The sequence below is a fragment of the Balaenoptera acutorostrata genome, chromosome 20 (genome assembly GCF_949987535.1).
Source record: "Balaenoptera acutorostrata chromosome 20, mBalAcu1.1, whole genome shotgun sequence".
Taxonomy (NCBI): Eukaryota; Metazoa; Chordata; class Mammalia; order Artiodactyla; family Balaenopteridae; genus Balaenoptera; species Balaenoptera acutorostrata.
In genome coordinates this window covers 44676385-44703774 of record NC_080083.1, presented here as the reverse complement: position 1 = coordinate 44703774, position 27390 = coordinate 44676385, and the positions used below count along the sequence as shown (strand labels likewise).

Here is a 27390-nt window from a genome sequence, read left to right as displayed (position 1 = left end):
CCATATGCACAGAAAATCAAATTTGAAAAGATTTTAGAAAAGACCCTCCCCATCTGCTCGTGATGTACATTTCTGAAACAAAATTTAAAGCTCAGCTTTTGCAACTGAGCATGTTTCCCAACCTAGCTTCTGATATGTTAAGTACTTCCTACCCCTCAAAAAACTAACTCAAGGGTAGAAATCAGGGGGGAGGAAGATTGGGGGGGAAAAAAAAAGTAAAAGAAAATGAGATTGCTTAGGGATTGTGAATAATGAGTTTCCTATACTGGCATCTGCTTTAAGTGACTCATCTGGATACTATGACTCACTGGCTCCCTGGAAGGTTTCTTTTGAGAATTCAGAATAGTGCTGCCCTAAATTTTCAGACCTAGGCCTTAAGGAAAATCCTTCCAAGAGCCACCAACCTCAAGCCTAGTTTTGGCAATTATATCCTGCTTCATTCCCACCGCCCCCCCCCCCCCACAAATACTTGTTTTAAAAGAAATTGATTTTTGAACCTGGAATCTTCATGTACATCAGAGCAGGTTTTGACCAAGAACCCCTAACATGAAGCCAAAAGACAGAAGAGGAATCAGGTCAAACTAAGAATACATAAAGACTCCAGCAGCAGAAGATAGGTAGAAGTTGACTTCATGTCCTTGCCGTCTTTTGAAACAGGAGAATGAGTACACCTAGACAGGAGGGAGGTGTCCCAGGCTTGGTTTATTCTGCCTCTTCTCCTCCACCCTGTGGAGAAATGCAGTGCTCCCTGGTTCTCAGGCAGGGTGAAGCAGTTTAGCCCCGGCTCCCTGTTAAGCAAGTTCAGATGCTGGGTCAGTGTGTGGGGTGTGCCCATCGACAAGTCAGGGGCTTATCCTTCATCCAGATCCTAACTCGGGATTCTTTGATCTGGGATGAAGACAGAAAGAGAGAAAAAGCTTCCCAGTTTACTCATTTTGGTATTTGTTGGCTCTGCTTGGGGGAGCTGAGCCCCTGATACTATGCAGTACATTCCCCATAAGATTTTCCCCACCCAGACAAGCTTAAAAACCATTTTTTTTTTTCCTGCAGAAACCAATGGGATAGGATTCAAAACTAGGTGAGAAATCCAACCTGGTTGTATGTCTGAGAGGCTGCTACTGTATCAGCATCACAAGATAAAGCACTCTGGTATCACCTTGCCCATGTCCTCCTTAGTGTCACCCAAGACATTTGACTCTGATACGGTAACCGATAACTTTTCTTGCTCCACTTTGCAATGTTTCGTTTCCTACTTCTTATTACCTTGGGACACAAAAGTGGCAGAGTTGTTGTGAGCTGATGACCAGAAAAGGGAGAACACTAAAGGAAATCAGAGACAGTCAGGAAAGAAAGCCAAAGCTGATTTTCCAACTCTACGCTAACTCCAACCTGCAGAAAGGGATGAATATAGAAATCTTCAATACCTGATGAAGTCACTCCATTTATCACACACACATACATACACACACACACACACAAATGAATCACCTGGCTTTTTTTTTTTTTTTTTTTAATCCAGAAGAGTTGTGCTGGGGATCATGCCCCGTCCTGCTGACACAGAACCTGAATGGAATCATCAGGAATGGCACAGTGCAGGTGTCAAAATCAAAGTAAGGCCGCAGAATTTTGAGAGGACCCTCCAAATACTGAGAACTTGTGTTGCACTCAAATGGTCTCCTGGATTTCTATATTTATGAGAAGGGCTTCTTATTGATGTCCCCCAGAATCCAGACTCAGACCTGTTCCTCCAAAAAGGTCCAATTGTGTTGCTACATAGTAGCAAGGGTTTATCTTCATACCCACCTAGCATTCCAGGCCCCCATTACTTCAAGTGAGCTTGAAACTGTTTTAAGTGAACTATGGCTGCAAATTTTTTACTGTTTTATCTAAGGGAGCATACAATGGAATAATTAAAGTCTGGACTCCTTATCCTTGTGATGAAGGGAAACAAGGAGGCCAGCTCTCAGGAATGGCATCAGTTCTCCTACAAACAAAATGCTGGGATGTGGACTTTTGGCACATTGTAGAAATAGGAGAACTATTAATTCTGTACTGGTTTTCATGCCACTGGATCAGGGAGGCTGTCCCACTTTTAAACCTCACTGCATCTGAAAACACGTTTACATCCCAAAAAGCCAGCCCAGCTTTCTTTAAAGGAAAAAGAAACTATAAATCAATACCTCCACAGAAAGATAACTCTTAATATTCCTATGATGTCTGAACCCTATGAAAAACCTCCTAAAACAAAAATACCATTTTGGTTTTCTACTTAACTCCAAAGGTGGACTCGGACTAATCTGCCTCAGCTTGAGACTGCAGGACCAGCACAAGCTGCAAGCTCCCTACCACCAAATAAGCCTCGTTCTTCCACCTCCCATCATTTTGAACCCTGAACCTCATAGAATTAGAAAAAAACACTGTATAAAAGCAAACAGATAAAGGATTGAAATATTACAAATAAATAGCTAAAATCATCTTCCCTCCCCAATCACTCCTAAGAAACAGACACCAAACATTACTTAAGTGTCCAAAATGACCAAAGTCCTTCATTTGCCCACGCCTCAAATGGACAACTACCCAAACAAAGGTGAACAACCTTCATGCAAATGCATCAAGGAATGTATTGCTTTTTCATTTTCTGCCCAGCCCTTCAAATACATGCACTAAAATGTGTTTAAAACATGGCCTAAAAATGGAAAAAGGGAGAAAAAATATATATGAATATTTCCCACAAAACTGTTTCCCACCCTTACCTCTCCCTAAGCCCTTCCCACCCCCTCCCTTTCATAAGCAAGTATTTTAACTTTTTTTTTTTTTTTTTTCCTGGCAAAGGAACAAGTGATTCGTGGTAACCAGAATCAAACCCTATGGTCTCTTTAGTAGTGTCTGGCTATGCCTTTCTAAATTCACCCCACTTGGTGTCAAAGCCATGCCATTTAAGATTCTTAAAACACAAAATCAGACCTGTCTCACTCCTTATGGTGATTTGCCTATACACTTAGTTTTTCTCTGGCCATGGTTTTTGCTTTAAAAAGTAAGGTTCCTAGTTGCCAATCAGGGCCACATCCATAAGATCGTCATCTTCCTCCCCAATCATAAAGTCAGGGCTGAGCCTTGAGGGCCTGTCTGTAGATAAAATTGTGTTACTTGTCATAGACAAGGACTGGTCTGAAGAGATGGGTGATTTAGACCAACTCTCTGGCTTGATGCTATGAGATTTTTTCTTGTCTCGGTCTTTGTCCCGGTCCCGGTCCCTATCTTTGTCTTTTACTTTCTTCTTTTCTTTTTTGTGCTTCTTATGCTTCTCTGTGCTGTACTCTGGAAGAGGTCGGATGCCATCATCTGAGCTGGGACTGTTCTGGTAAGACTTCTCTGCTATGGAGGAGCCTGACTCACTCTCACTGTCCAGATTCTGGGGGGTATATGCTGGTGACTTACTATGACTGGGAGAGCCACGCTCATGCTTTGGAGTGGAACCACTGATGAGTGGAGAGCCATAGTTTTTGGAAGAGGCCATCTGAGGCCTCAGCCCTTCTCCACTACTTTCCCCAGGTTTCTGCAAAGTCACTTTGGCTTTAATGCTGGGGGATCCCCCATCATGCTTGCTGATGATAATTTTTGCCACACCCGTGCTCCCCACATTTTTTGACTCTGAGGTCTTCTTAGATGTATCCACCGAGCCCCCCAAGGTGGAAACCTTTGATTTGTCTTTATCACTTTTCTCACGCTTGCCCTGGAACTCTCCTCCTGACATGTTATGTTTGGAGGACACAGCATGGCTAGAATTTGTGCTCACCCCCATCTGGCCGTCCATTGGGTCTTCACCCCCAGGGCCACTGGTGACAACCCCATGCTTCAGTTTATCTATGACAGCTGTTAAGGACGGCTTCTTATTTCTGCTGGGAGATTTCCCTTTGGAACTCCCATGCTGGTTCTGAGAGGATGACATGGAAGAGCCACTTGAGGAAAAGGAAGAGGAAGATGCTGTACAAGAGTTAGATGATGGGGGAGTTTTCTGAGACAATGAGCCTGAAGATCCTAACCCTGAAGATGACTTCATGCCAGTGCTTGAACTAGTTCCAGACATGTGAGAACCACCAGAACCTGAACTGATAGGAGACTTGGCTTTAGAGGATGGGGGAGTCCCAGGAACAGGCTTCATTGGAGAGGCAAGCTTATCAGAGCCTCCAGGTGGCCTTGAATGGGAAGGGGATATGTTTGGTTTACTCAAAGAAGGATTCATAAGTGATGATGGCTTCCCTTGAGGTTTCATCTTGGTGCTGCTGGAGCCACTGCTCAGTCCATGCTTGGTGATAGGAGAGGAGCCAGGCTTCCCCCCGGACTGGGATGAATTTTTGGACTGGCTAGATCCCGAAGACCCCTGGCTAGAATATATACTGCTACTTAACTTGGAACTTGATGAACCTTCTGATTTACTGCTTTTCATCTTGCCTGAGTTAGAAGCAGACGACGAGGAAGAATGGCTATGGTGGCTTTTACTTCCTGAGGAAGACACAGAACCACTGCTGGTATACTGACTGTGAGAGGAGGGCTTGCCCACCATCACAGTTCCCTTAGGAATCTGAATAGTGATTTTGGGAATGGGTGGTGTGGCAACACCTGGGGGAGTCTGAGATCTTCCTGAACTGCCTGGAGATTTGGATCCACCTGTACTAGTAGGTGGGGTGAAAGGTCGGTTAGAAGAACTGTGAGATGGAGACTTTCCCTCAGTGTCTGCCTTCTTCCGTTTTGGAGGCTTATCTTTGCTTTTGCCATCATTAGAAGGGGTTCGACTGCGCTTCCCTGGTTTGCTGTCTAATCCTGGCCCTGACAGACTACTGTTACTGGTGCCATTGCCTTCCTTTACTCTCTTTTGAGTCTTTTCTTTCCCTAAGTCCCCAGTGGTCAATAGAGGACTCTGGCTACCACTGTGATGCTCCATAAGATCTGTCGGACCCAAAGCCTTACCAGCCACTGCTATTATACTGAAATCAACTGTGTCAGCTTGGCTATTGCCCTTAAACTTAGTCTCCCCATTATCACCTCCAAGCATTGGCACCCCCAAAGTATTTAGTGCCTGAGATGTAAATCCTTTGAAATCATCATTATCTCCACTTTGGCTGCTTTCATCAAAATATTCTTCTCCAAAACCACTTTGGCTCTGGCTGTTCAACAAATCAGGATTGAAATCTACTCCATCAGGAAAAAAATGATTGGTAGGAGAGTCACTACTGGGGCTTCCAGCAGCATCTGCAATAAGGTCAGCTGGATCAGTGTATGGATTTTCATTATTATTGGCTTGAAAGACATCAGGGTCAAAGAGGGCACTCTGAGAATGCCCAGAGCTTGAAGAATCTCGAACAGGGGTGCCAATGGGTGGACAATCGTCACTAGTGCTGGGAAGCTTAGAAGCTTCTTCTGCAATGTCTGAAAGGATATCAGTTACATCCGGGCCAATGCTGTCTGAACTGGATAGTCGGACCATCCTTTGAATACTGGATTGGGGATGAGGTACTGGTTGTGGGTAAGTTGTTGGGGGAGTGCTACACTGGCTTGGAGCTGGAGTGATGTGTGGCGTATCCAGCGTGTCAGCTGTCATGTTGACATCAAAGATAGGGTTCTGTGAGTCAACATCCATTGAAAATAGCTCCCTCTGAAAGTCATCTTCAGTCTGGTGCTTGGGTTTGTCAGGTGGTAATCTTGATGACTTCTTCTTCTTTGCCTTGTTGCTTCCCGAGCACATTTCCATCCGGGGTGAGCCGGAAGAGGAGTTCTGCCTTTCTAAAGGGCTGCTTCCATAAAGGGTTGAGAAATCCTGGGCAGGATTATCTTTAAGAAGGTTCATGAGCATCGGGTGGTTCTTGGTGTTGCCGGCCATCGAAGAGACAGGTGGCGGCGTGTGATGAGGAGGGGTCGGACTCGAGCCAATGGTAGACCCCCCGTTCCCTGTGATTTGCAACAAACTGGTAAGAATTGGGTTCTGAGATACCTTGCTGAAGTCCTCCCCATGGCCCACCGACTCATGCCGATCTTTGATGCTCATGCTCATATTAAACAAGGTGGTAATGGGACCCCCCGGAAAGGTGTTGGTTGGTGTAGTGGTACCACTCATTGGGTTGTTGCCTGTGGTCATGCCATACCCTGGGCTGCTAGCCGGGGGCAGGTTCTTTTTCACCATGTCTTCAACTGTCTCTGCAATGAGGGACAGTGCTGGAGTGTCGGCCTGAATGGTTTCAGCTTTCCTCCGAATAGCCCTCATCGTCACAGGGATGGACATACATCTGTAAAATAAGATGGAAAAAACAAAGTTAATACTGACTAGCTGCTAATGAAACCAACTTTTTATTTGGGAAAACAGGCTTTAATTTTGCCTGAGACTTACATATGCCAAAAGGTTTACAATAAGCAGCTTTCAGGCAAGGCAAATAACCCGCAAGGCAGGAGCAGTTCTATGAAATGCCAGAGCTTTGGGTAAACTCATTCTAAAAAGAATCTGGGGGCTTCCCTGGTGGTGCAGTGGTTAAGAATCCGCCTGCCAATGCAGGGGACACAGGTTCGAGCCCTGGTCCGGGAAGATCCCACATGTCACAGAGCAACTAAGCCCGTGTGCCACAACTACCGAGCCTGTGCTCTGGAGCCCGTGTGCCACAACTACTGAAGCCCGCGCACCTAGAGCCCATGCTCCGCAACAGAAGCCACCGCAATGAGAAGCCCACGCACCGCAACGAAGAGTGGCCCCCACTCACTGCAACTAGAGAGAGTCCGCACGCAGAGAGGAATACCCAACGCAGCCAAAAAAAAATTTAAAATAAAAAGAATCTGGAAGGAATTCCCTGGCGGTCCAGTGGTTAGGACTCCATGCTTCCACTGCAGGGGGCACGGATTCGATCCCTAGTTGGGGAACTGAGATCCCGCAAGCTGCACAGCGCAGCCCAAAAAAAAAAAAAAAAGAATCTGGACCAGAGGCAATCATCAACCTCTTTTGAAGTGCCACCAAATAAACCAACCATAAACAAGAGTCCAAATAATTAGACATCATACTGAACTAAAATAAAACTGGTAATAATGAACTCAGTAAGAAAATGCCCTCCTTTTGGGCTTTACATGTGATTAATGGTATATGTAATTTATCTTAATTGATGAACCATTAGAAAAACCTCTTGACCCATCAAGTTCTAAACTTTAATGGCTTAGATCACCCCAAAGCTATGCTGTGAGAAGTGCTACCACTGGCAGGAAATCGTTTTAATTTTAAAGCAAAGCACTTTTTATGTTACAGATAAATTTATGTTTATAAACATGTTGGAAAATATTTTGCTCTAAAATATGTCAGCAACCTTTCTTAAAGGACCAGATAGTAATGTTTTAGACTTTCAAAGATCATATGGTTTCTGTCCAACTACTCTGCCATCTTAGCTCAAAAGCCACCATAAACAATATGTAAATGAACAGATGTGTTCACTTACAGCTATGTTTTATTGTGTTCCAATAAAATTTATTTACTAAACAGACCACTGGTACCTACTCCAAAAAAAATCTTGAAATTATGGGAAGCTGACTGGCTTAAGGATCTTCCCACCTACTGCCATTTGACACATTATAAGTGTTTAAAAAAAAAATGACACAGAGGAAAAAGTGGAAAAAGATCTACATCTTATTTCAGCTCTCTCCCTCATAAAAGAACCCTAATGTGGGGCCTGAAGTTACCTACCTTACTTCCTATTACTCTCATAATGAGATTTATAAAACCAAAAAGCTCACATTGCTTCTGATCCAAAAGCAGAGAAGGGTGAATTCAAAGCAGTGACTAAATGCTTTCCTACTAAATTTCCAATTCACTCTAATACTGAAAACAACATTCCTTATACACCTCTTAATGGGACTCTGATGGAAAAGGGCCAGTGCTACCTTTGAACAACTTTGGCAATGAAGTCATCTGTGCAGATGAGTGCATCTGACAGCCCCTTGTAGAGTTTACAGCTCACATGTGTTGAGTCCTGCACATCCATTACCACTGAAAGAAAAAATATATAGGAGACATTTAAGATAGATTCAGCTTCAGTTTCTGACTTTTCAAAAAAAGATAAAGGGACCAAACTGCTGCCCTGAGAGAGGTGCTAGCCACCCACATAACTCACCACACACCAGGGAGTCATTCACAGGGTGCTGAAAAGATACGCTGAAACGGGATTCTGAGAGGGGACACACTTCAAATTGGAGGAGCCCAGGAGAATCTAAAAGGCAAAGAAAAGGATCATAAAATAATCAACCAAATAAAAGATTTGAGACATGTAAATGGTAATTATTGACTATGAAATTTTCTCTCCCGCATTGGAAACTAAATCCCACACATTTTTTTAATACACAAAACCTACTATGTCACCCACAGGTGACTAAAGGTATCAGATTCCAAGGAATCTACCAGTATATGTTACAAATACTCCAAAACAAATAAGTAACTAAACTTCAGTTTTCTAAAATGAAGGCACTTAATCCCAATTGATAAAGTCCTTGGCAGATATAAAGACCCTGCCTTGAAAGTGAATTCTGAAAATAAATGTGGCCAAGAGGAGTTTCTCATTCTATTTGATAAGCGGACATTCGAACCACTACCATAAACCCTGCTTTCTACCAGTATACAGCTGTTAGCTATACACTCCATAGTTTGGTAAGCACAGATGTAGGGGCTACAATCTAAAATGATATAATTATGCCAAATACACTTATATATAACTATTATCATTGGTTTCTAAGCCAAACAGGCTGACAGCCCAGAGACAAGGATTATATACTTTCTTGGGAAAAAGCATAAATCTCTGTAGGACTAACTTCATAACTATCTCACAAAAACTCATTTTTAAATACCGTGAAGCTATGTGGAAAATTCTCCTAGGATTGAAATAAATGAAACAGAAGGGTCATAAGGACACTTGCACATGCTCTGTGTCATTACTCCAACTTTCTAAAATTTCTCATTTCTAAAGCAATTCTTATTTCCATAAAAGATATCTCCTGATTTACCTTCCATTTCTTCTTGCCTACCATTTGCGCTGATACAGCTCTATCACTGAAGTGCTTTACAACTAAAGTAAAAAATTAACTATGGTTAACTAGAGCAGCCAAAATTCATATCAAGATTTCTAATAGCAAATTGTTTGAAAAACATCAGCATTCCAGCATCCTGGGAGAAAAAAGAGAAGGGCACAGGTCTCATCCTTTTTTAAGCTATATGATTAAGTTCTCCAAAGAATGGGGAGAGGAAATATACTCAGGACTAAAACGTGGGAACCACTGTCCTAACAACCTAAAATTGAGATATCAAGAACTCCTCTCTTCCTGCAGAATCCCAAATTCTACCTTATATATCTGCTGCAAGGTTCAGGCCCTTAGGTACCCAGTTATACTGCTGCATGCAGAAAAAGAGTAAGTCCATTGCAAAAAAATCCAGTGGTTTCCAAATGCCAATTTACAGACTGGTTCCATCAAAATTATTCATGGAGCTTGAACTAGATTCCCAACTTCTCCCACATTAAGTTCATTTGGGTATGAAAACCAAATATATGTAGTTTTAAAAGCTCCACAGGTGATATGATGGGCCACAAAATTAGAGAACTACTAGAGTAGTCAGTTTCCATTTACCAGTAAGTATATCAAAAGGAAAGGCAGTACCTTCTTTCAGAATAGTTCTTTTGACACAGCTTCCAATTAGGGTGTTATAGGCCACTTGGTGTCTGATCAGATTCAGGATAAGAGGAACCCGGCCAGGGTGCTGAAAGGTGATTTTGCTAACAAGGGTTCCCTGTAGACTTCTACCATCTGGAAGAGGAGCATCCTTGTTGAGGAAATAGCAGTGCTGCTGACCTGGAAGAGCCTGGGCAAAAAGAACAAAGGAAACAAATGCTATTTACTCACCCACTGTACTCCAACCACAAACTATCCTTAAAAAAAACCTACTCCTCAAAAATCAGCAATTTCTTGCTGAATATTAAAGCTCCACAGTTCTTTGGTCAGCTAATGTTAAATGCCACACACTCGCTTGGCTGAAAAGACCCCTTCTTTGTAAATGTTCTGCTAGTGGTTTCCTAATCTAGCTAACATAAAAATTACCTCAGAAATCTGTATAAAAGAGGTCCCTGGACCACAAGTGCAAAATCTATATTTTTAATAACGCCCTATATAGTTATAACAGAGCCAGAATTTGGGAACTATTACTTAATCCAGACTATTGTCAAACATTCAAATAAATTCAAGTCCAGATGTGGTTTTAAAACGCTCCTTAATTTATTCATTCCAGTACTTTCTTCTCTGTTAAATACTTTGCAGATTATAAACTCATGGCACTTGAAAGAATTAAACAGCAATAACTCTTAATACCTACTTATATGCTTGTAAAAGTTCAGAATACCATTAAGACACTTTCACCTGAAATTTCAACAATGAAATGTACGTTGTTTCCTGACGGAAGCTCCTGCTCTTTCTTCAGTATGTTTCAGAGATTTCTGTAATTTCTTGCCTGACTGAGGAAATAGGACATGATCCAGTGGTCCAAAAGAACATCATCTGACCTCAGTTATCCTATAAAAGGAAGATTCTGATCTTGGGTCCAAACATAATCTACAACAATTCATAGGGGCTTACTTACAGCATAAAATCGCATGTTGTGATTCAAAGGTATAGGGTCAGGGTCCTTTGACAGCTCAAATTGAGTGATCAGTTCATAAAGGGGTACATAAGTTGGTTGGGTTTCAAACAGTGGAATTCCTAGAAAAACAAAGATCAATACCATGATCACAGTAAGATGAAAACGTCGACAGCTCAGTTTTCCCTTCATGAGTTCTACTTCATTCACCCATTTATTCAAAAAGTACTTACTAATAAGCAAAAGCACCATGACATCTATACCCATCAGTGGTTTTTTGAGGCCAAGACTGAAAGAGGTCTAAGATAATCTGAATGTGAAGTTTGCTTTTCACTTTTATAACAATTATTAGCTCCTGATGCTTCTTAAAACTCACCTGTGCAGTTCTGAAGTTTCTGAACAAATGCTCTAGATACTGGGATTGGCTGGGGAAATTTCAAGAAGAAACAGGCAGGAAGATCAACACTGTTGGCACTGGTGACAGAGGAGAAGGAGGGAGTCCTTCAAAAAAAAAAAAAAAGGTAGAGGATTGGGATTTTGAATTGATGTGAAAATGAAAAATCTAAACACTCATTCTTAGACATGTCTGTATCATATAACCACCTACTCATAAAACCTATCAAAAGTTCACTCTTTGAACTTCTTTCCCCCAATTCCAAAATATCCTGTTTGTTAACCCTAGAGTATCTTATCAAACATCTATCCTGAGGCACGTTCTCTAGTTATTACTCCAGCATAGCTCTAAATCAACATAAAGTCCCATAGGAAAATCCCATAGAGCAATCATTAAACCAGTGCAAGTAGCACAGTTCTCTTCTTTCTCTCTCAGGATAAAAATGTGTTCTATGAGCAGACTTCAAAGAGGAACATGCAAATATTGAAAAGAGAAATTAAATGGGTAAAACAAAAAGCCCATCTCTAGAAAGTCAAGTGGGGGAAGAGCCAAGTCAAAGTAATACCTGTTTCTTACTGGGCTTAAGGTTGAAATAAATGGACATTGCTATCCTAGAATTATATTTAACTTACCATTTGTTGTCAACTGGATGTGACCCCATAATTAATGGTGCAATTGGGAGTTTATACATAGCAGATGTTCCTTCGATTGTCACTGATGCATTCATGCCCAAAGATCGAGGAACTGAGAAAAGGAAAGAAAAATGGTATTCTCCAAAGTAACATGAATTATAAGGATCTTGGGTTTCCCTGGTGGCACAGTGGTTAAGAATCCACCTGCCAATGCAGGGGACACGGGTTCGATCCCTGGCCCTGGAAGATCCCACATGCTGCGGAGCAACTGAGCCCGTGCGCCCCAACTACTGAGCCTGTGCTCTAGAGCCTGCGAGCCACAACTACTGAGCTCACGTGCCACAACTACTGAAGCCCGTGCGCCTAGAGCCCGTGCTCCGCAACAAGAGAAGCCATGACAATGAGAAGCCCACGCAGCACAACGAAGAGTGGCCCCAGCTCGCCGCAACTAGAGAATGCCTGCACACAGCAGTGAAGACCAAACACAGCCAAAAATAAAAGCAAATAAATAAATAAATTTATTTTTTAAAAAAAGAAATAAAAAAAAATTATAAGTATCTTAACATTAAAAAAAAAAGCTAACTTCTGTATAATCTGTCAGCCCTAATTTGTTTGTCAGATACTATAATACCTATATAACTTAGAAATGCTACAAGTTATCTTTCTAACCAAGCAATATTTCTGTCAGTAAATAAAACAAAATACAGGAAACAATGCAGTCCAAGGAAAAAAAATTGTAAAGGCTCATTACCAATATTTACTTATTTTCTCCAACTTCAGAAAGCATTCAAGTAGAATTATGATTATAGGATAGTCAATGATTGAAGTTAAAAGGGGACCAAATGAGGTATTAGGCCATTTCTCATTATGTTTTAGTCTATTAACGTGCAAATATAGGGAATTCCCTGGTGGTCCAGTTGTTAGGACTTCGGGCTTTCACTGCCAAGGGCACGGGTTCAATCCCTGGTCTAAGATCCATCAAGCCGTGCTGCACGGCCAAAAAAAAAAAAAGTGCAAATTCAAAGTAAGATCCATTATTTTAGTTCTTTAGTAAGTTGGCTAATTTCTTTACCTTTAAAGTAATGATAAAAGGGGATTATTTCAAGTCAGATGGTTTACATTTTTTCATTTACTCATTTACTTATTCAAAAGGAATTATTAAGCTTTTATTATTATGTATGTATGTGTACATATAGATATGTATATCTGTAGGAGTGTATGTGAATGTATCAGATGCAAACTCTGGTAGAAATGGAAAACTTTGGTAGGGATGGCAAATTTATTTGGGAGTAGCAAACCAGAAAGTACAGGCAGGCCTGGGCATTCAAATTTTTGAAAATATTCTTTAAACACCGAGCAAAACCTTCAGTTACTTTACAGTGAAAGTCTTACCATTATTCTCATGCAAAATGATAGGGGATGTAGTCTTATCATCCAGCAGGTCAGAAGGAGAGGCATAATACTTCAAGTTCATTAAATGACCTATGCAAAATAAAACTTATCACTACTTTTTTATCAGGTAAATTACAAATAAAGAAAAACATTCCCGTTCCTATAAACCTATATACAAGAAAATAGTTTCAGATATGAGGACTAATGATCCAAAGCAGCTTATGAAATATGACAGAAGCATAAATATTGATTCTAGCAGCAACAATTTACTTCACAATTTAAAAAAAAAAAAACTAGGGGAGGGCAGGTGTTGACACCTTAGAAACCATTAAAAAAATACACAAATGAGAGAGGGATAAATTAGTAGTTTGGAATTGGCATATACAAACTACTATAAATAAAATAAACAACAGGGTCCTACTGTAAAGCAGAGGGAACCATACATAATATCTCGTAATAAACTTACGGAAAAGAATGTGCAAAAGAGAAAAAAAAAAAACTGAATCACTTTGCTCTATACCAGAAACTAATACAACATTGTAAATCAACTATATTTCAATTAAAAAAAAACAGAAACACAAATGACTGGTAATTTTCACCTTCTGCTTATAAACCCAAGGTGAAATTGTAAGTAATAACCCCTCAACTAAAATGAGACACTTTTCTAAACAGGCAAAATAGAATCACATACCCCCACTTCTTGGAGTGAGATAGCCAACACTTCCATGAAGAATCTTATCCAAGGGACCAGCATTGGTTGCTTTCCTGCAAGACAAATGATCTCTGTTTGCTTATATTTAAGCCCTGAAGGTATTAGTGTACAATGTGATAATGAGTTCAGCTCTTAAACATCTTATAATTCTATCTCAATGACTCTATCTTGTTCTTGGGCATTTAACAATTGTATTTCAACTTCAAAGTGAAGGGATTATTTCTAAGAATACATCAGTATGTAATATGGTGAACAAAAATTACAACTATACTATTATTTATCAGAAGGGAGGCCAGGTTTGACAATCTTCTGATAAAACCTAAGGAATACCAACCAACAACTTAGGGATACTGATACTCAGAAAATGGAATGCAATCACTTGGGAAGTGAAAGGATATGGACAAGATGTACAATACAGGTAAAACATAGATGCATAGTAACATACATCTATAATATATATTTAAAAAAATAAGAGCCTAGTAACCCCATAGATGAAAAACTTTAAGAACAAGGTCAAACAGAATTGACACTTTAGCCAGTCTTACCAATACATAACTGCCATTTTAGATAGATCCTGTTCTAAGGATTGGAGAGCCAAGTACATTTTAGTCTTCAGTTTGCTAGAAAGTAAATAAAGAAAACAAGAATTAAATAGTTGACAAATATACATATATACACAAACATGAAAGCCTAGAGTGCAAGTCTACCTTAGAGGCAACTAAGATATCTATTTAAAAAACAAAATAAAACTTTAAAATGTTAAAAAAAAAATCATTACTGATCTACCAAAGCTAATTTTTATCTCTACTTAAAAGAGCCAAGCAGGTATACAGAATCCCAGGTAGGTTAAAAATAAAAGTGGCAACCCAGTTCCATAACAATTTCTTTCAGCCTAGAAATCAGTATGTTGAAGACATCTCAAGGATTATCTTCTAGCACTATAATCCATTAATGCAGATATTTGTTTATTTAAAATACCTTTAAAAGACATTGAGTTGGAAGCTGAGCTATACATTGTCAGTATGAGTAGAAATCACAAATGAGCTAGGGCAGAAGACTTGGCAAATTTCTAAGTACAAAATGGTTTATAGATTTATACTAATTTTTCCAAAAAAAGCAAAAAAATAAAAATACTTACTTGTCCCCTGGAAGGTTATAAAGATTAACAAGACCCTTAAGGTGCTTAGAAAATTCATCAAAATTTTTTTCCCTATAAGAAGTTCAGTGGAGAGGGAAGAGAATAAAACATACAATTACTATTCAATCTTATCAGCAAAGTGCCAAAAATCATGGCTATATAAAACTAATCTTAATAATTTGCTTTACTCTTTTTCCCCAAAAGTTTTCTAGAATCAATCAAAAGTAGGAAAAGAAAATGGAATGTATTCCTTTCTCTGCCCCATTTTTCTGGAGGAGGTGCTAATAAGCAGTATAAAAGATAGTCAAAAAGACCTGATAACTCATATAGTAATTCCCTCTTAAGTAATGAGACTTGGTTTAAATAAATCACTTCTTCTCCTCTTAATTTGTAACTGAGATGACTGGATGTCATGAGGAAAAAGAACTTTTGGAGAGAAAATGGAAATAAATAAATTGGGAAGATAGAACACTTCATGTATACAGATAGAACACTTTTCATGTATACGGCAACATAAGAGCAAAGAAGGAAAATGAACACTAGGAGAGAGATGGGAGACCTAAGGAAAAGGAGAATGGGTACTGTGGAGGCAAACCACATATTCCAAAATGTTCCTATGACTAGCTTTACCCCAGGAAAAAGTAACTACTACCATGAACCCCTGGCTTCCTAGAAACTAATATTCAGGCATGGATTCTTAGTCAAATAAGCTTTTGTGAGCAGGAATCCAACATAACTCAACAATTCTAACTCTCTACATCTTTTTTCAAACTTAAAAACAAAAAAAATGTCTCTTGAAAGCTGTACTGCTCTGACAATGTCAGATACTTGGTCAGGCATTTATTGAACACTTACTGCCCAAAGTGCCATGAAGACATTAAAAGGAAGCAAGAGCAGCAGCAAAATATATTCCCTACCTTAAAATTACCATCTATACAAAGTGATCAAAAATACCAGGTAGGACTTCCCTGGTGGTGCAGTGGTTAAGAATCCACCTACCAATGCAGGGGACATGGGTTTGAGCCCTGGTTCGGGAAGATCCCACATGCAGCGGAGCAACTAAGCCCTTGCACCACAACTACTGAGCCTGAACTCTAGATCCCGCGAGCCACAACTACTGAGCCCACGCGCCACAACTACTGAAGCCTGCGCGCCTAGAGCCCGTGCTCCACAACAAGAGAAGCCATCGCAACGAGAAGCCCGCACACCACACGGAAGAGTAGCCCCCGCTTGCCGCAACTAGAGAAAGCCACACGCAGCAACGAAGACCCAATGCAGCCAAAAATAAATAAATTTAAAAAAAAACAAAACCAGGTAAAGACTAATATTCTTCCTAAGGGTCCCACTTTCAAACATGCCTACAAATTAACTTTAGAACACCATCAGTTCATAAATTGGTATGGTCTCTTACTCCACATTAGAGCCAGAAATATTTTTTTCCTGGACTATTCTGGTAATACACCTTTGCTAGACTTATTGAGTTAATGAAATCATAAAATGTTATTTTTTTATGTTGCACTGCAATTTTTCAAAGCTCGTTCAAATCTGGTGTATTTGGCTATAAGGACATTAAACTGATCATTGAGAAGACTGAGTGTAAAACTTATTTCCTCAATATTAACACCCTTTCTAAGACTCCTCCATGTGATATCTGATAACTTCACTATAATTTAAAACATAAAACTGACGTAATGACTTTCTCAAATTCCCAGAGTTAATTCTGGGTTTAAATTTAAGCATGAAAATTTCCACTCAATTCAAAGAGAAAAGATAAGCCAATGGCAAAAAACATCAATTACTGAAAGAGACTGTCTTCAAGCCTATCACTTTACTATAATGGGACCCATATACCTTAAATATAAAACAATTTTTCTCAAAGTTGAAGTGAAAAAAAGTTCTTTTCATGGTATAGACTCAATTTTCTCAAGCTTTCTCTGATTCAATAATTAGGTTCTATTTATTTTTGTTCCACACAGAATTCCTAAGGTTAGCTCAGTAGTTCTCAACCAGGAGTGATTTTGCCCTCCAGAGGACACCTGACAATATCTGGAGATATTTTTGATTATCATAATTCAGGAGATATTACTAGCAACTAGTTGGGAGAGACCAGGGATGCTGTTAAACATCCAACAATGAACTGGGCAGCCCCCTACGGCAAAGAATTTCCCAACCCAAATTTCAATACTGTCAAGGTTGAAAAACCCTGGGATAGATGGAATAGGGTAAAAAAAAAAATCAAGCTAAGTCAATTCTGAAAGTGAACAAGTACAGACTATGAAAAATCTTGACCCAAGAAAATAAATTTGTTCCTCAGGAAAGTAACTTCTGACCATCCTCAAAACTTAGCTATAAAGAATAGCACTGTCGGGCTTCCCTGGTGGTGCAGTGGTTAAGAATCCGCCTGCCAATGCAGGGGACACAGGTTCGAGCCCTGGTCCAGGAAGATCCCACATGCCGCAAAGCAACTAAGCCCATGCGCCACAACTACTGAGAATGCATGCCACAACTACTGAAGCCTGCACGCCTAGACCCCGTGCTCCACAACAAGAGAAGCCACCGCAATAGAAGCCCGCGCACCGCAACAAGAGTACCCCCGCTCGCCGCAACTAGAGAAAGCCCGCACGCAGCAACAAGAACCCAACACAGCCAAAAATTTTTTTAAAAATTAAAAAAAAAAAAGAATAGCACTGTCTGCCAATATCAGGGAATATAAATGTCATCTGCTCACCTTAGCTGCTGTACAAGCTCTGGACAGCTCTGAAATTAAAGAAATTATGTTAAAACTTTAAACTACTTTAAGACGCTTTAAGACATCAAAAGTTTTTCTCTTTTATTAATAACACATGCTTTATAACAAAAACATTAAAACTATAGAAGGTTCTTATATTAAGATATCAAAAATATCTTCTCCTACTTGGTAAACCATGGGTTGGGTCAGGAAATTAAAGATTAAAATATATATGAAATAGCTTATAAAGGAATCAACTTTCAGCTGCTTGTTTAAAACATTAGGACCTCTCTTTAAAGCCATCCTTGGAATCCATATTCAACTGTCTGGTTATACACATTTTACATTCCTCTCTATTACAGGGTTTTTCAGAGACATTAGTTATGTACAAGATTATCTGTCCTTCTTGATTATAAGTTCTTTGAGGTAGGAACTTTAAATTATTTGTATCCCCAGAACCTATTATTCAATTGCGGCTCATGTTTGTTGATATGAAATGGAAAGGGTTCCTCTGGTGTTTCCTTTTGTCAAAGCCTCTGGATGATGTCAGAGATGGACCCAGATTATACTAAATTCCACTCTACAGCTACTGATGTTGTAGCCCATCACATCATCTCTATAGTGGCTCATGAAAAAAACCTAAACCCAAGCTATTTCAAACCCCAACAATTCCTTTTAAAATTAATGTCCCTAAGTAAACCCCACAGATTCCAGTGAAATATCAACAACACATACCACAGGATTCTCCCCATGGTGAGCCACTTTTACATCACAAAGCTGTCCTGCAGGATCTAACTGCACTTCCACATAGAACATATCTGACGTGATGTAACATTCAGTGCCACTGGCACTGAGATGAGAGCCCAGTCTAGCAGGAACAAATCAAAACAAAAATTAATAGAAGACACATAAATAAAGCCACCCAAAGTCAACACTAAGTTAAACATTTCTGCCTACAGATACACTACTTACCCATTCTGTCTTGCTATAGACTCCAAACGGTCAGTCATTGCTGGTAAAGACGTTACTACAAAAGGGTGAAAAAAGGAAATCACAAAAGATGTTCCAAATAAATTGTATTCTTCAGAGCCAGAAACATCCTGAGAGTGTATCTATCCTTCCAAAGCCAGAAACACATTCAACAGTTCAAATGCTTATAATGTGCATAAAGTTCTTTGGTAAGGCTTAGCTGTGGCCTAAGCAGTAATAAGGATCAAAAAAGATTTGAAAAAAATGATTGGACCTTTCTCCTCTCTTTTTCATTACTCATTTGGGACAAGTTATCTTTAATTTAAAGAAGACACACTTAGGGACTTCCCTGGAGGTCCAGTGGTTAAGACTACGCGCTTCCACTGAAGGGGTCGCGGGTTCAATTGCTGGTCGGGGATCTAAGATCCTACATGCCGCTCGGTGCGGCTAAAAAAAAAAAAAAAAAAAAAAACACATTTATCTGCTAATGCTAGAATAAGGAAGATTAACATCAAAACCAGCATAGAAACAAATATTCTATGTTCATAGTGGCATTATTTACAATAGCCAAAAGATAGAAACAACCTGAGTGTCCATCAATGAATGAATGTATAAACAAAATGTTATTTTGTTTACATATAATGTATACATACAATAAAGTATTATTCAGCTTTCTTAAAAAGGAAGGAAATTCTGATATATGCTATAAAATGGACGAACCTTGAAGATATTATGCTAAGTGAAATAAGCCAATCACAAAAGAACAAATACTGTATGATTACACTTATATGAGGAAATGACAAGTTACTGTTTAACGTGTTCAGAGTTTCAGTTGGGAAGATGAAAAAGTTCTGGAGAAGGATGGTGGTGGTGGTTACACAACAATGTGAATGCACTTAATGCCACTGAACTGTACAATTAAAAACGGTTAAAATGGGACTTCCCTGGTGGCGCAGTGATTGGGAATCCGCCTGCCAATGCAGGGGACACGGGTTCCATCCCTGGTCCCGGAGGATCCCACATGCCGCGGAGCAGCTAAGCCCGTGCACCAGAACTACTTAGCCTGTGCTTAGAGCCTGCAAGCCACAACTACTGAAGCCCGCGCGCCTGGAGCCTGTGCTCCGCAACAAGAGAAGCCACCGCAATGAGAAGCCTGCGCACTGCGACGAAGAGTGGCCCCCACTCGCCGCAACTGGAGAAAGCCCACACGCAGCAACGAAGAGCCAGTGCGGCCAAAAATAAGTAAATGAATAAATTTATTAAAATAAAAGAAAGGTTAGGGCTTCCCTGGTGGCGCAGTGGTTGAGAATCTGCCTGCTAATGCAGGAGACACGGGTTCGAGCCCTGGTCTGGGAAGATCCCACATGCCACGGAGCAGCTGGGCCCGTGAGCCACAGCTGCTGAGCCTGCGCGTCTGGAGCCTGTGCCCCGCAACGGGAGGGGCCGCGATAGTGAAAGGCCCGCGCACCGCGATGAAGAGCGGTCCCCGCATCGCGATGAAGAGTGGCCCCCACTTGCCGCAACTAGAGAAAGCCCTCGCACGAACCGAAGACCCAGCACAGCCAAAAATAAATAAATAAATAAATAAATAAAATTTAAAAAAAAAAAAAAAAAAAGAAAGGTTAAAATGGTAAATTTTGTTATATACATTTTACCACAATTAAAAAAAAAAATATTCAGCTGAATTAGGTTCATTTGTGATAATCAGAGTAAAATCTGTTTTTACTTTCATTTTCCTTCAAAAACAGAAGTAGTAATTATAAGCTTGAATAATCAAGCTCATGATTTGAATTTTATGTTTGCTTTCCTGAAAACATTCTTTATAAACACTGTAAAAATCTCTTAGAGTCAAAAAGTCCATCTTCTTATTGAGTTAATTAGGAGAGAACATTTGAAGGGAAAAAAAAAAAAACTTTCCCCTGCTATCTGCAATCTTATAGCTACCCTCCATCAATTATCTTTTGAGTTTCTACCTACCTCCAAAATGGGATAAAAAATAAATGTTTCAAAAGTTCAGGTAAGAGCTCATCTCAACTCCATAATGAAAGCAAGAACAACATCTAGCATAGAACGTTGACCTATCTCAATTTATATTTCTAGTGTAAGTATAAAATAGTCTTTCCTAAACTGGGGGGGTTTTAAGAAATTAGCATATTTCAAAGATGTTTACAAACCTTTGAGAGCTTTCTGCAGCGTCTCCAAACAGCTGACCAAATGTTGGTGCCCTCCAGAACTCATCACAACTCTCTTCTCCTGTATTAAGAAGGAAAACATTTCAGGTAAAAGCTAACAAAGCCAATAGTGTTTTGGGTAAACATACACATTATCCTAGAAATAACATTTCAGGATAGTCTATATATTATGGTATAGTCTATATACTCTGTATTTTCTATATATTCTAGATAATCTATAGATTTTTAACTGTTTGTCCATCCATCCAAAAAAGGAAAGGTTAATATACATGGATACAGGCATATCCATATCCATGAAAGTAGAAAAAGGTATTTCCAGATCTAGGACTTCCCTGGCAGTCCAGTGGTTAAGACTCTGCACTTCCAACGCAGGGGATGTGGGTTCGATCCCTGGTCGGGGAACTAAGATCCCACATGCATGGCCAAAAAAAAAAAAAAGCCTATACCAAAGGTATTTCCAGATCTAAAATAAGATAACTTTCAGGGAAAAATTAGGAAGAATCAAAATGTAATAAATGAGATCAGCCTCCTGTAGAAGTGACTACCTCCTAAGATTCAATAAGTTAAATGGGGTGGTTCAGAGGGCACAATTCCCAAATCTAATAAGGTGATATGCATGTAATCTAAGAAATACAGCCAGACCTTAGTCAAACTAGATTGACTCTAAGAAACAGGATACATAGTCCAGAAAAAGCCAAAGAGCAAAAAATTTAGCATAGTTTTTCTAAACATATCCAGGGAAGAAGTTCCTCTTCGCACAACATTCTAGTCCCCAGAAGTATGAACAGTTTTATGACACAAGGATAGTTTTTCAGACTTTTCCACGCCCTAAATCCATCTCTCTTTGCTCTAATTCCACCCTCACAAATATCTGACTAATTAATAATCTAGCTCCCTTTGTACCTTGAATATACAAGGACCTTGTCCATTGCAAGGACAATGGATACCAGTACTTTGGTAGCTGGAAAGACAAACACTCTGCTGTAAATTAATAAACTGGCATTCTGATTTCCATGTTAATCTACTGAGATTTTGTTAGTATGTCAGCTGTTGAAAACTCTTCAAAATCTTTTACACACCAATAAAAGTAGGTTTCTGAATCTGCAAAAGTGAGAAGTAGACGATGGAAGCTATGGTGACCAAACCAAGAACTGGTAACCCAAAAGAGGGTCTTAGTAGCCACCTGGAATCCCTCTATGTCATAATGTCTCCCTAATGACAATATCACTTATAGACCATATTTCAAACTAGAATATGGCTGCCTTATAGTATAAAAATGACAACCTCTGAATTCCCAGACTGGAAAAATTGCCATTCTTTAAGACTTCTAAAAAAAAACAAAAAACCTTTTTTATGCACACAATCCTGAGCCAGAAGATATCTGTAGAACTTAGTTACGGAAATCTTTTAGCAGCGTGACACTTTGGTGTCCATTATCTCATTTGATCCCTACAGCAAAACTGTGTGAAAAAGCAAACTGGTGTTGTGTGTCTCTACTTTCCAGATGAGGAAACTGAGGGTCAGAAAGAACAAATAATTTGTCCAAGGTCGCGTAGGTAGAAGTACTGGAGTCAAGACTAAAATACAGGTTTTCTGACAGCAAATTCAGTTTTTTTCCTAGGCTATATACTGATATGATCATTTTAAGCTCTAATAAATCTACTAAACTGAACTTACTCTGGACCCGGTGTAAGGTTTGGTAGAGGGGTACTTTCACTGAAGTATAACATGTATACAGAAAAGTATATGAACCTGAAGTGAAGAGATCGTGAATTATTACAAAGTGAACACATCCATATAACCATTGCCCAGGTCAAGTCATAAAAGTAAAGTACTCCTATAACATTTTACTACCACTGGAATCATATGGATGAACTTTTAACATCCAGCCTCTACCCTCACCCCACTCTCTGTATTCCACCTAACTAAGGGCTCCCCATACTGGTGAATGACTCAGAAAGGAGAAGTAGTACCGTAGAGAAAGAGGGCCACAGAGTAAACAGGTGAAGTTAATTAAAAATGAACTGCAAACTCAACTAGCAAAACAGATACAGTGACAGTATTAACACATTAGAATCAAGGAGCTTGACAGGAAGTGAAAAATAAATGTCTGTATCAGTCTGTCTGTCATGTGTATCTTTTTTTTTTGGCGGCACTGTGGTGCTTGTGGAATCTCAGTTCCCCGACCAGGGACTGAACCTGGGCCACAGTAGTTAAAGCCAGGAATCCTAACCACTAGGCCACCAGGGAACTCCCTATCAGGTGTATTTCTTAGCACTTTGCCTAAAGTACCCCAGTGTATTATAACTCATGATTAACACAATTTTATAAATATACCTCCTTCTTAGGTAGACTCTTAAAAGTTGAAAGCCACCATGTGCTTACGATTTTATGAGAAATAAAACTGAAGACACACCATAATAACTAGTTAGAAAAAGTCTACACAGGGAGCTTAGCTTATTAAATAATTATCTAAGCACAGCACTTTATCCACTTCACCACAATCCTCACCATGACTTGACGCACAAGCTTAATGGTTTCACTCCAAGGTCTATTTTGGTTAAATTTTGCATGGAGCCGTTCCAAGAGAGAACTCATCTTACTCAGCTTTTCCGACTCTAAGATATAAATCAGAAAACATCATTAGCAACTCTTCTTTCAAGACCTTCCACAGTTTTTCTTGCAAACAAAACTCCCATACTTCGTCCTGGTAAGAACTCAGTTAAAATCTTTTCCAATATGATTTACTTCAAAACATATGAAGAATTCGTTTTTAATGACAGGAAGACACACACAATTGTGGGTCTAGTCTAACGAACACCATAGAAGGGGACTGCTTTCTATTCAAACTTAACGAGAACCAAAAAAAGAACCATCTCTAATCCTGTTTAAGGATCAAGACTACCATTTAGTGACAAAATAATTTCATGATATGCGTGAAATCCCTTATATGATATGTGCAGAGCATACATTTGAACATGGCCTAACTACGGTTAGTTCGTTTTCAAAGTGAAAATACAGACTTTCTTAATTTTTTCACATAATTTTAAGAGATCGATTTATAAGTATTATCAAGAAAACAGGCTTTATTTGCCATTAAGATTTTTCCTATTTGAACTCAAACTATATGAACATAGAAGATGTCAATGACTAAAGGATGAGTTTCCAGCAAAGTTAAGAGAAAGGCAGAAAAGAATGGCTCCTGGATAGTGTGTAAAGGAACCTCCTACACCCTCCAACACTCCTGTAATTCTTGTAACTGCTTAGCATGAGCAAGGACCTGTGCTGGAGACCACCAGCAGTGCAAAAATACATGCCTGAGATGACACCTGTGAGGGGGTGTGGATAAGTTAATGTGAAAATAACCATCACACAAAGCAAAATGAGATTTGTTCTTAAAAACAGAGACACATTACTATTGAAATTCAAAGGAGGAAAAGTTTGTAATTAGTTGTGGGGATGTTACAGAAAAGGTGCCATTGAAAGATGAATAGAATGTCAGCAATCTGAGTTGAGATAGTGACATCTAAATCAAGATTCAACTCCTCCCTCCAATGCCTTCATCTTCTGGAAAACTGTTTTTTGGTTTGTTTCAGCCAGTTTTTAGTTCTGGAGAAATGTTTGACAATTCCCACTTTCAAGACTCATTAACTCAGGCACTATTTTACATGCTGGAGATACAGCAGTGAGCAAACTAGACAAAACTGCCTCATCGAGTTTCCATTTTACACTTGTCATTCCTCTGCACCAAGAAGTATACCTTTTTTCTTCCTCCCCTTCAAAACACATCCCCCCTTCTTTCCCTTAAGAAGCCTGATGATAAATATCTTTACAAAAATGCTCTAATGAAACATTTTTTGAGCAACTATTATGTGCCAGGGACTATATAATGATGAGAAAGGCAAGATCCTGATCTACATAGCTCAGAGCACATTGGAGAAGACAAGTAAATAATAGTGAGTTGTATCAACAGAACTATGTCCAAAATGCTAAGGAAGCATTTAAACTGGAAAGTGGAACTTCAGAGAATCTACATAAGGTTACACAGAAAAGTTGTTTTTCAGCAGTTCTGAATTAGTTCAGACACTGATTGAAATTCAACGCATTTTTAGAATATACAATAGCACAAGATGTGAACACTGTGACATTCTTGAGAACTGCTGGCTTTTAATACCTTAAGTACCTAATCTTTTCATTCACGCGAAAACATTCTCCAGTCCTTTGACATACAGCGCTGTATTATTGTTTTTCTGTCATCATTCACACTTCCCTTCTGGAAGGAGCAAGTTTTACATTCACTCGCCACGTCTCCCATCCCTTTAGGCTAAAAATTCCCTGAGGCCCAAATGACTGCCCCTAGCTAAGCAGGAAACCTTAACAGAAGTTGGGAGCCCCCATCTCCCCAAAGTCAAAGCTCTCCATCACCAAGGAAAGCAGTCAGAATCTAAAACTCACACACATCCCGCCTCCTAGACTCTGAGCCCTCGGGAGAGTGGCCCTCGCGGAAGCATCTGCCCCCCAGCTCCTCTCAGAGATTGGCTCCCCCAGCTGTGTCCCGCCCCCTGCTTTTCCCCTCAGTCACTCACCCTCGGTTTCCCCCTGAGCCTTCATCCTGACAGCGGGAAGGGCCTGAGGTCTACACAAGAGGATATGCCCCTCCTCACCACTAACAGAGGAACCAAGTTGGTTCGGGCTCCCGGGACGCAGGGCGCCTGCAGTCCCCACTCTTCCCGGGAAGGCTCAGTCTGAAGTCCCCGGCGGCAAGAAGAGAAGGGTGCTCGCGGCCGCCGCCATCTTCCCCAACAGAACTTCCGAAAGATCGCGAGATTAACCGTGATCCTGCGAGAGAGAGGAAAAGGGCTGGGCACCAAATATCGCGAAAAATGGTTAATACGTTGCTACTCGCGAGATTCTCCCCACCCTTCCTTCTTTCTCGATTGTCTCAGACTTCTCGGCCCTGGGTATGGAGTTTGTCAGTGGGTAGTGTTCGGCTTCTCTGCGAAAATTGGCACTTTCGTTTTGGCTTTTAAGCAGTTTGCAAATTTAAATCCCCAGCTCTCCTTACTAAAAGACTAGCTCTTCGAAGAATATTGTTATCGGGAATATTTTTTTAAAGTATTCGCTTTTTTGAGATACTAGGTGGAAAAAAGATGTTGGGTGTTTGTAACAATGTCCCAAGCTAGCCCGGTACACTTAATTTACATGTCCTAATTTTCTTTTTAATTTCAGAAATATTTTTCTTGAGCAATTCCAATATTTTTGAAGATCTGGGAGATTCTGGATTAAGAAAAACTTGTTTGCAGCCGTCAGATCATCGGATGCTGTTAATTATCTTTAGGATCCCAAAGGTGTTCACAATTGATTGTATCTTTTTTTGTAATCATAGTGAAAACAAGCAGTTTAGCTAATACTCTACACTACAAATCACAAAGAATGTGTAGTCATATCTCTTGTATCAGTAAATCCTCACAAAGAGAAAGCTGGAGTAATGCCGAGAAGTTCGTGGCCACTGGAACAAGAGCCAAGCTAAAATACAATTGTGCTAGCATTGGGTGGAAGTTCTTAAAATAGTTAAGGCTACCTTTTTTTTTTTTTTAATGTTCTTTTTTTCCATACACACCCTTGAGAATAACTGCTGAAAAGTTGGATTTTACCTAGTTTGCTCTAAGGATATTAAGCAATGGATTTCCACTGGTTCTTTAGTCTCAGACATTCCCCATATTTCAAAAATGATATGCAAACATCCTCCGAAGCCATTCCAGCAGGTAACTGCAGTTCAGATGAGCAGGCACAGCAGTGTAAATTTAATAAGAATAAATCTTTATTTGCCACATGCTTATTGCCACAAAGATATAAACCATGCTCCTTGAAAGTAGAACTTAAATTTTACTTCTTGTCTATTCCTTGTGCCCTCATTCCTTTCAGTCACTACACAGTGAGTTTCTCGGGGCAGGAATTGCCTCTCATTTCTGAATCCCCACTACCTAGCACTGTACTTGGGCTTAGTAGACAAATGTTTTACTGGGCCTAAAAAGCCTCTCAAGACCCAGCTCTTCTCCCCTTGCCAAACCCCAGCCACACTGACCTTCCACCTGCAGACAATTCCTTCACTCCTTCCTCTCCCAAGGTTCTTGAACATGCCTTTTTAACTGCTGGGAGGTCTTTCCCTACCCCATCCCCCTCTCCTCACTGAGGCCGACTTATTCAGATCTCAATGTAAATGTCTCTTGCTCTGGACTAGAGAAGCAAGGCTTCTCTAACCCCTGACTTGATCAGGTCCTCCGTTATATTATTTCAAATTTCTCTTTAATACCACTTTCACCATCAAAATTAATTAAGTACATGATGATGCATTCAATGCTTGTCTTCCCTGCTAAACTATCAAATCCAGGAAGGGCAGCTGCTTTCACTACTGTCTAGTGATACTGCCTAGCCTAGCTCCTGACACGTCAGAGACTCAATGCATATTGTTGGGATAAACTGGTAGTGTTGTCAGATAAAAAACAGAACACTCAATTAAATTTGAATTTCAGATAATCAAATTTTTTTTAGTGTAAAAGTATGTTCCAAATATTATAGAATGTAAATCTAGCA

At 39.8% G+C, this 27390-nt stretch overlaps 1 protein-coding gene across 4 annotated transcripts; it reads right to left on the bottom strand.

The window, feature by feature from the left end:
- Positions 1-644: 644 nt before the first annotated feature.
- Positions 645-25603, bottom strand: MED1 (mediator complex subunit 1). 4 transcript variants are annotated; one of them, XM_057535963.1, is made up of 17 exons: positions 25383-25603; positions 23308-23414; positions 20779-20857; positions 18608-18662; positions 18371-18503; positions 17636-17664; positions 14908-14979; positions 14315-14389; positions 13749-13822; positions 13058-13147; positions 11666-11777; positions 11016-11140; positions 10643-10761; positions 9670-9871; positions 8139-8234; positions 7909-8014; positions 645-6281 (listed from the first exon to the last, which is right to left on the bottom strand). In XM_057535963.1, exons 1-17 carry the CDS (start codon positions 25405-25407, stop codon positions 3044-3046), a joined length of 4737 nt encoding a protein of 1578 aa, XP_057391946.1. In that variant the 5' UTR covers positions 25408-25603; the 3' UTR covers positions 645-3043. The 4 variants fall into 4 exon arrangements, with proteins under 4 accessions (XP_057391946.1, XP_057391947.1, XP_057391948.1 ...); XM_057535964.1 differs by having other exon boundaries at positions 25461-25601; XM_057535965.1 differs by lacking the exon at positions 23308-23414 and having other exon boundaries at positions 25383-25591.
- Between the last annotated feature and the right edge of the window lie 1787 nt (positions 25604-27390).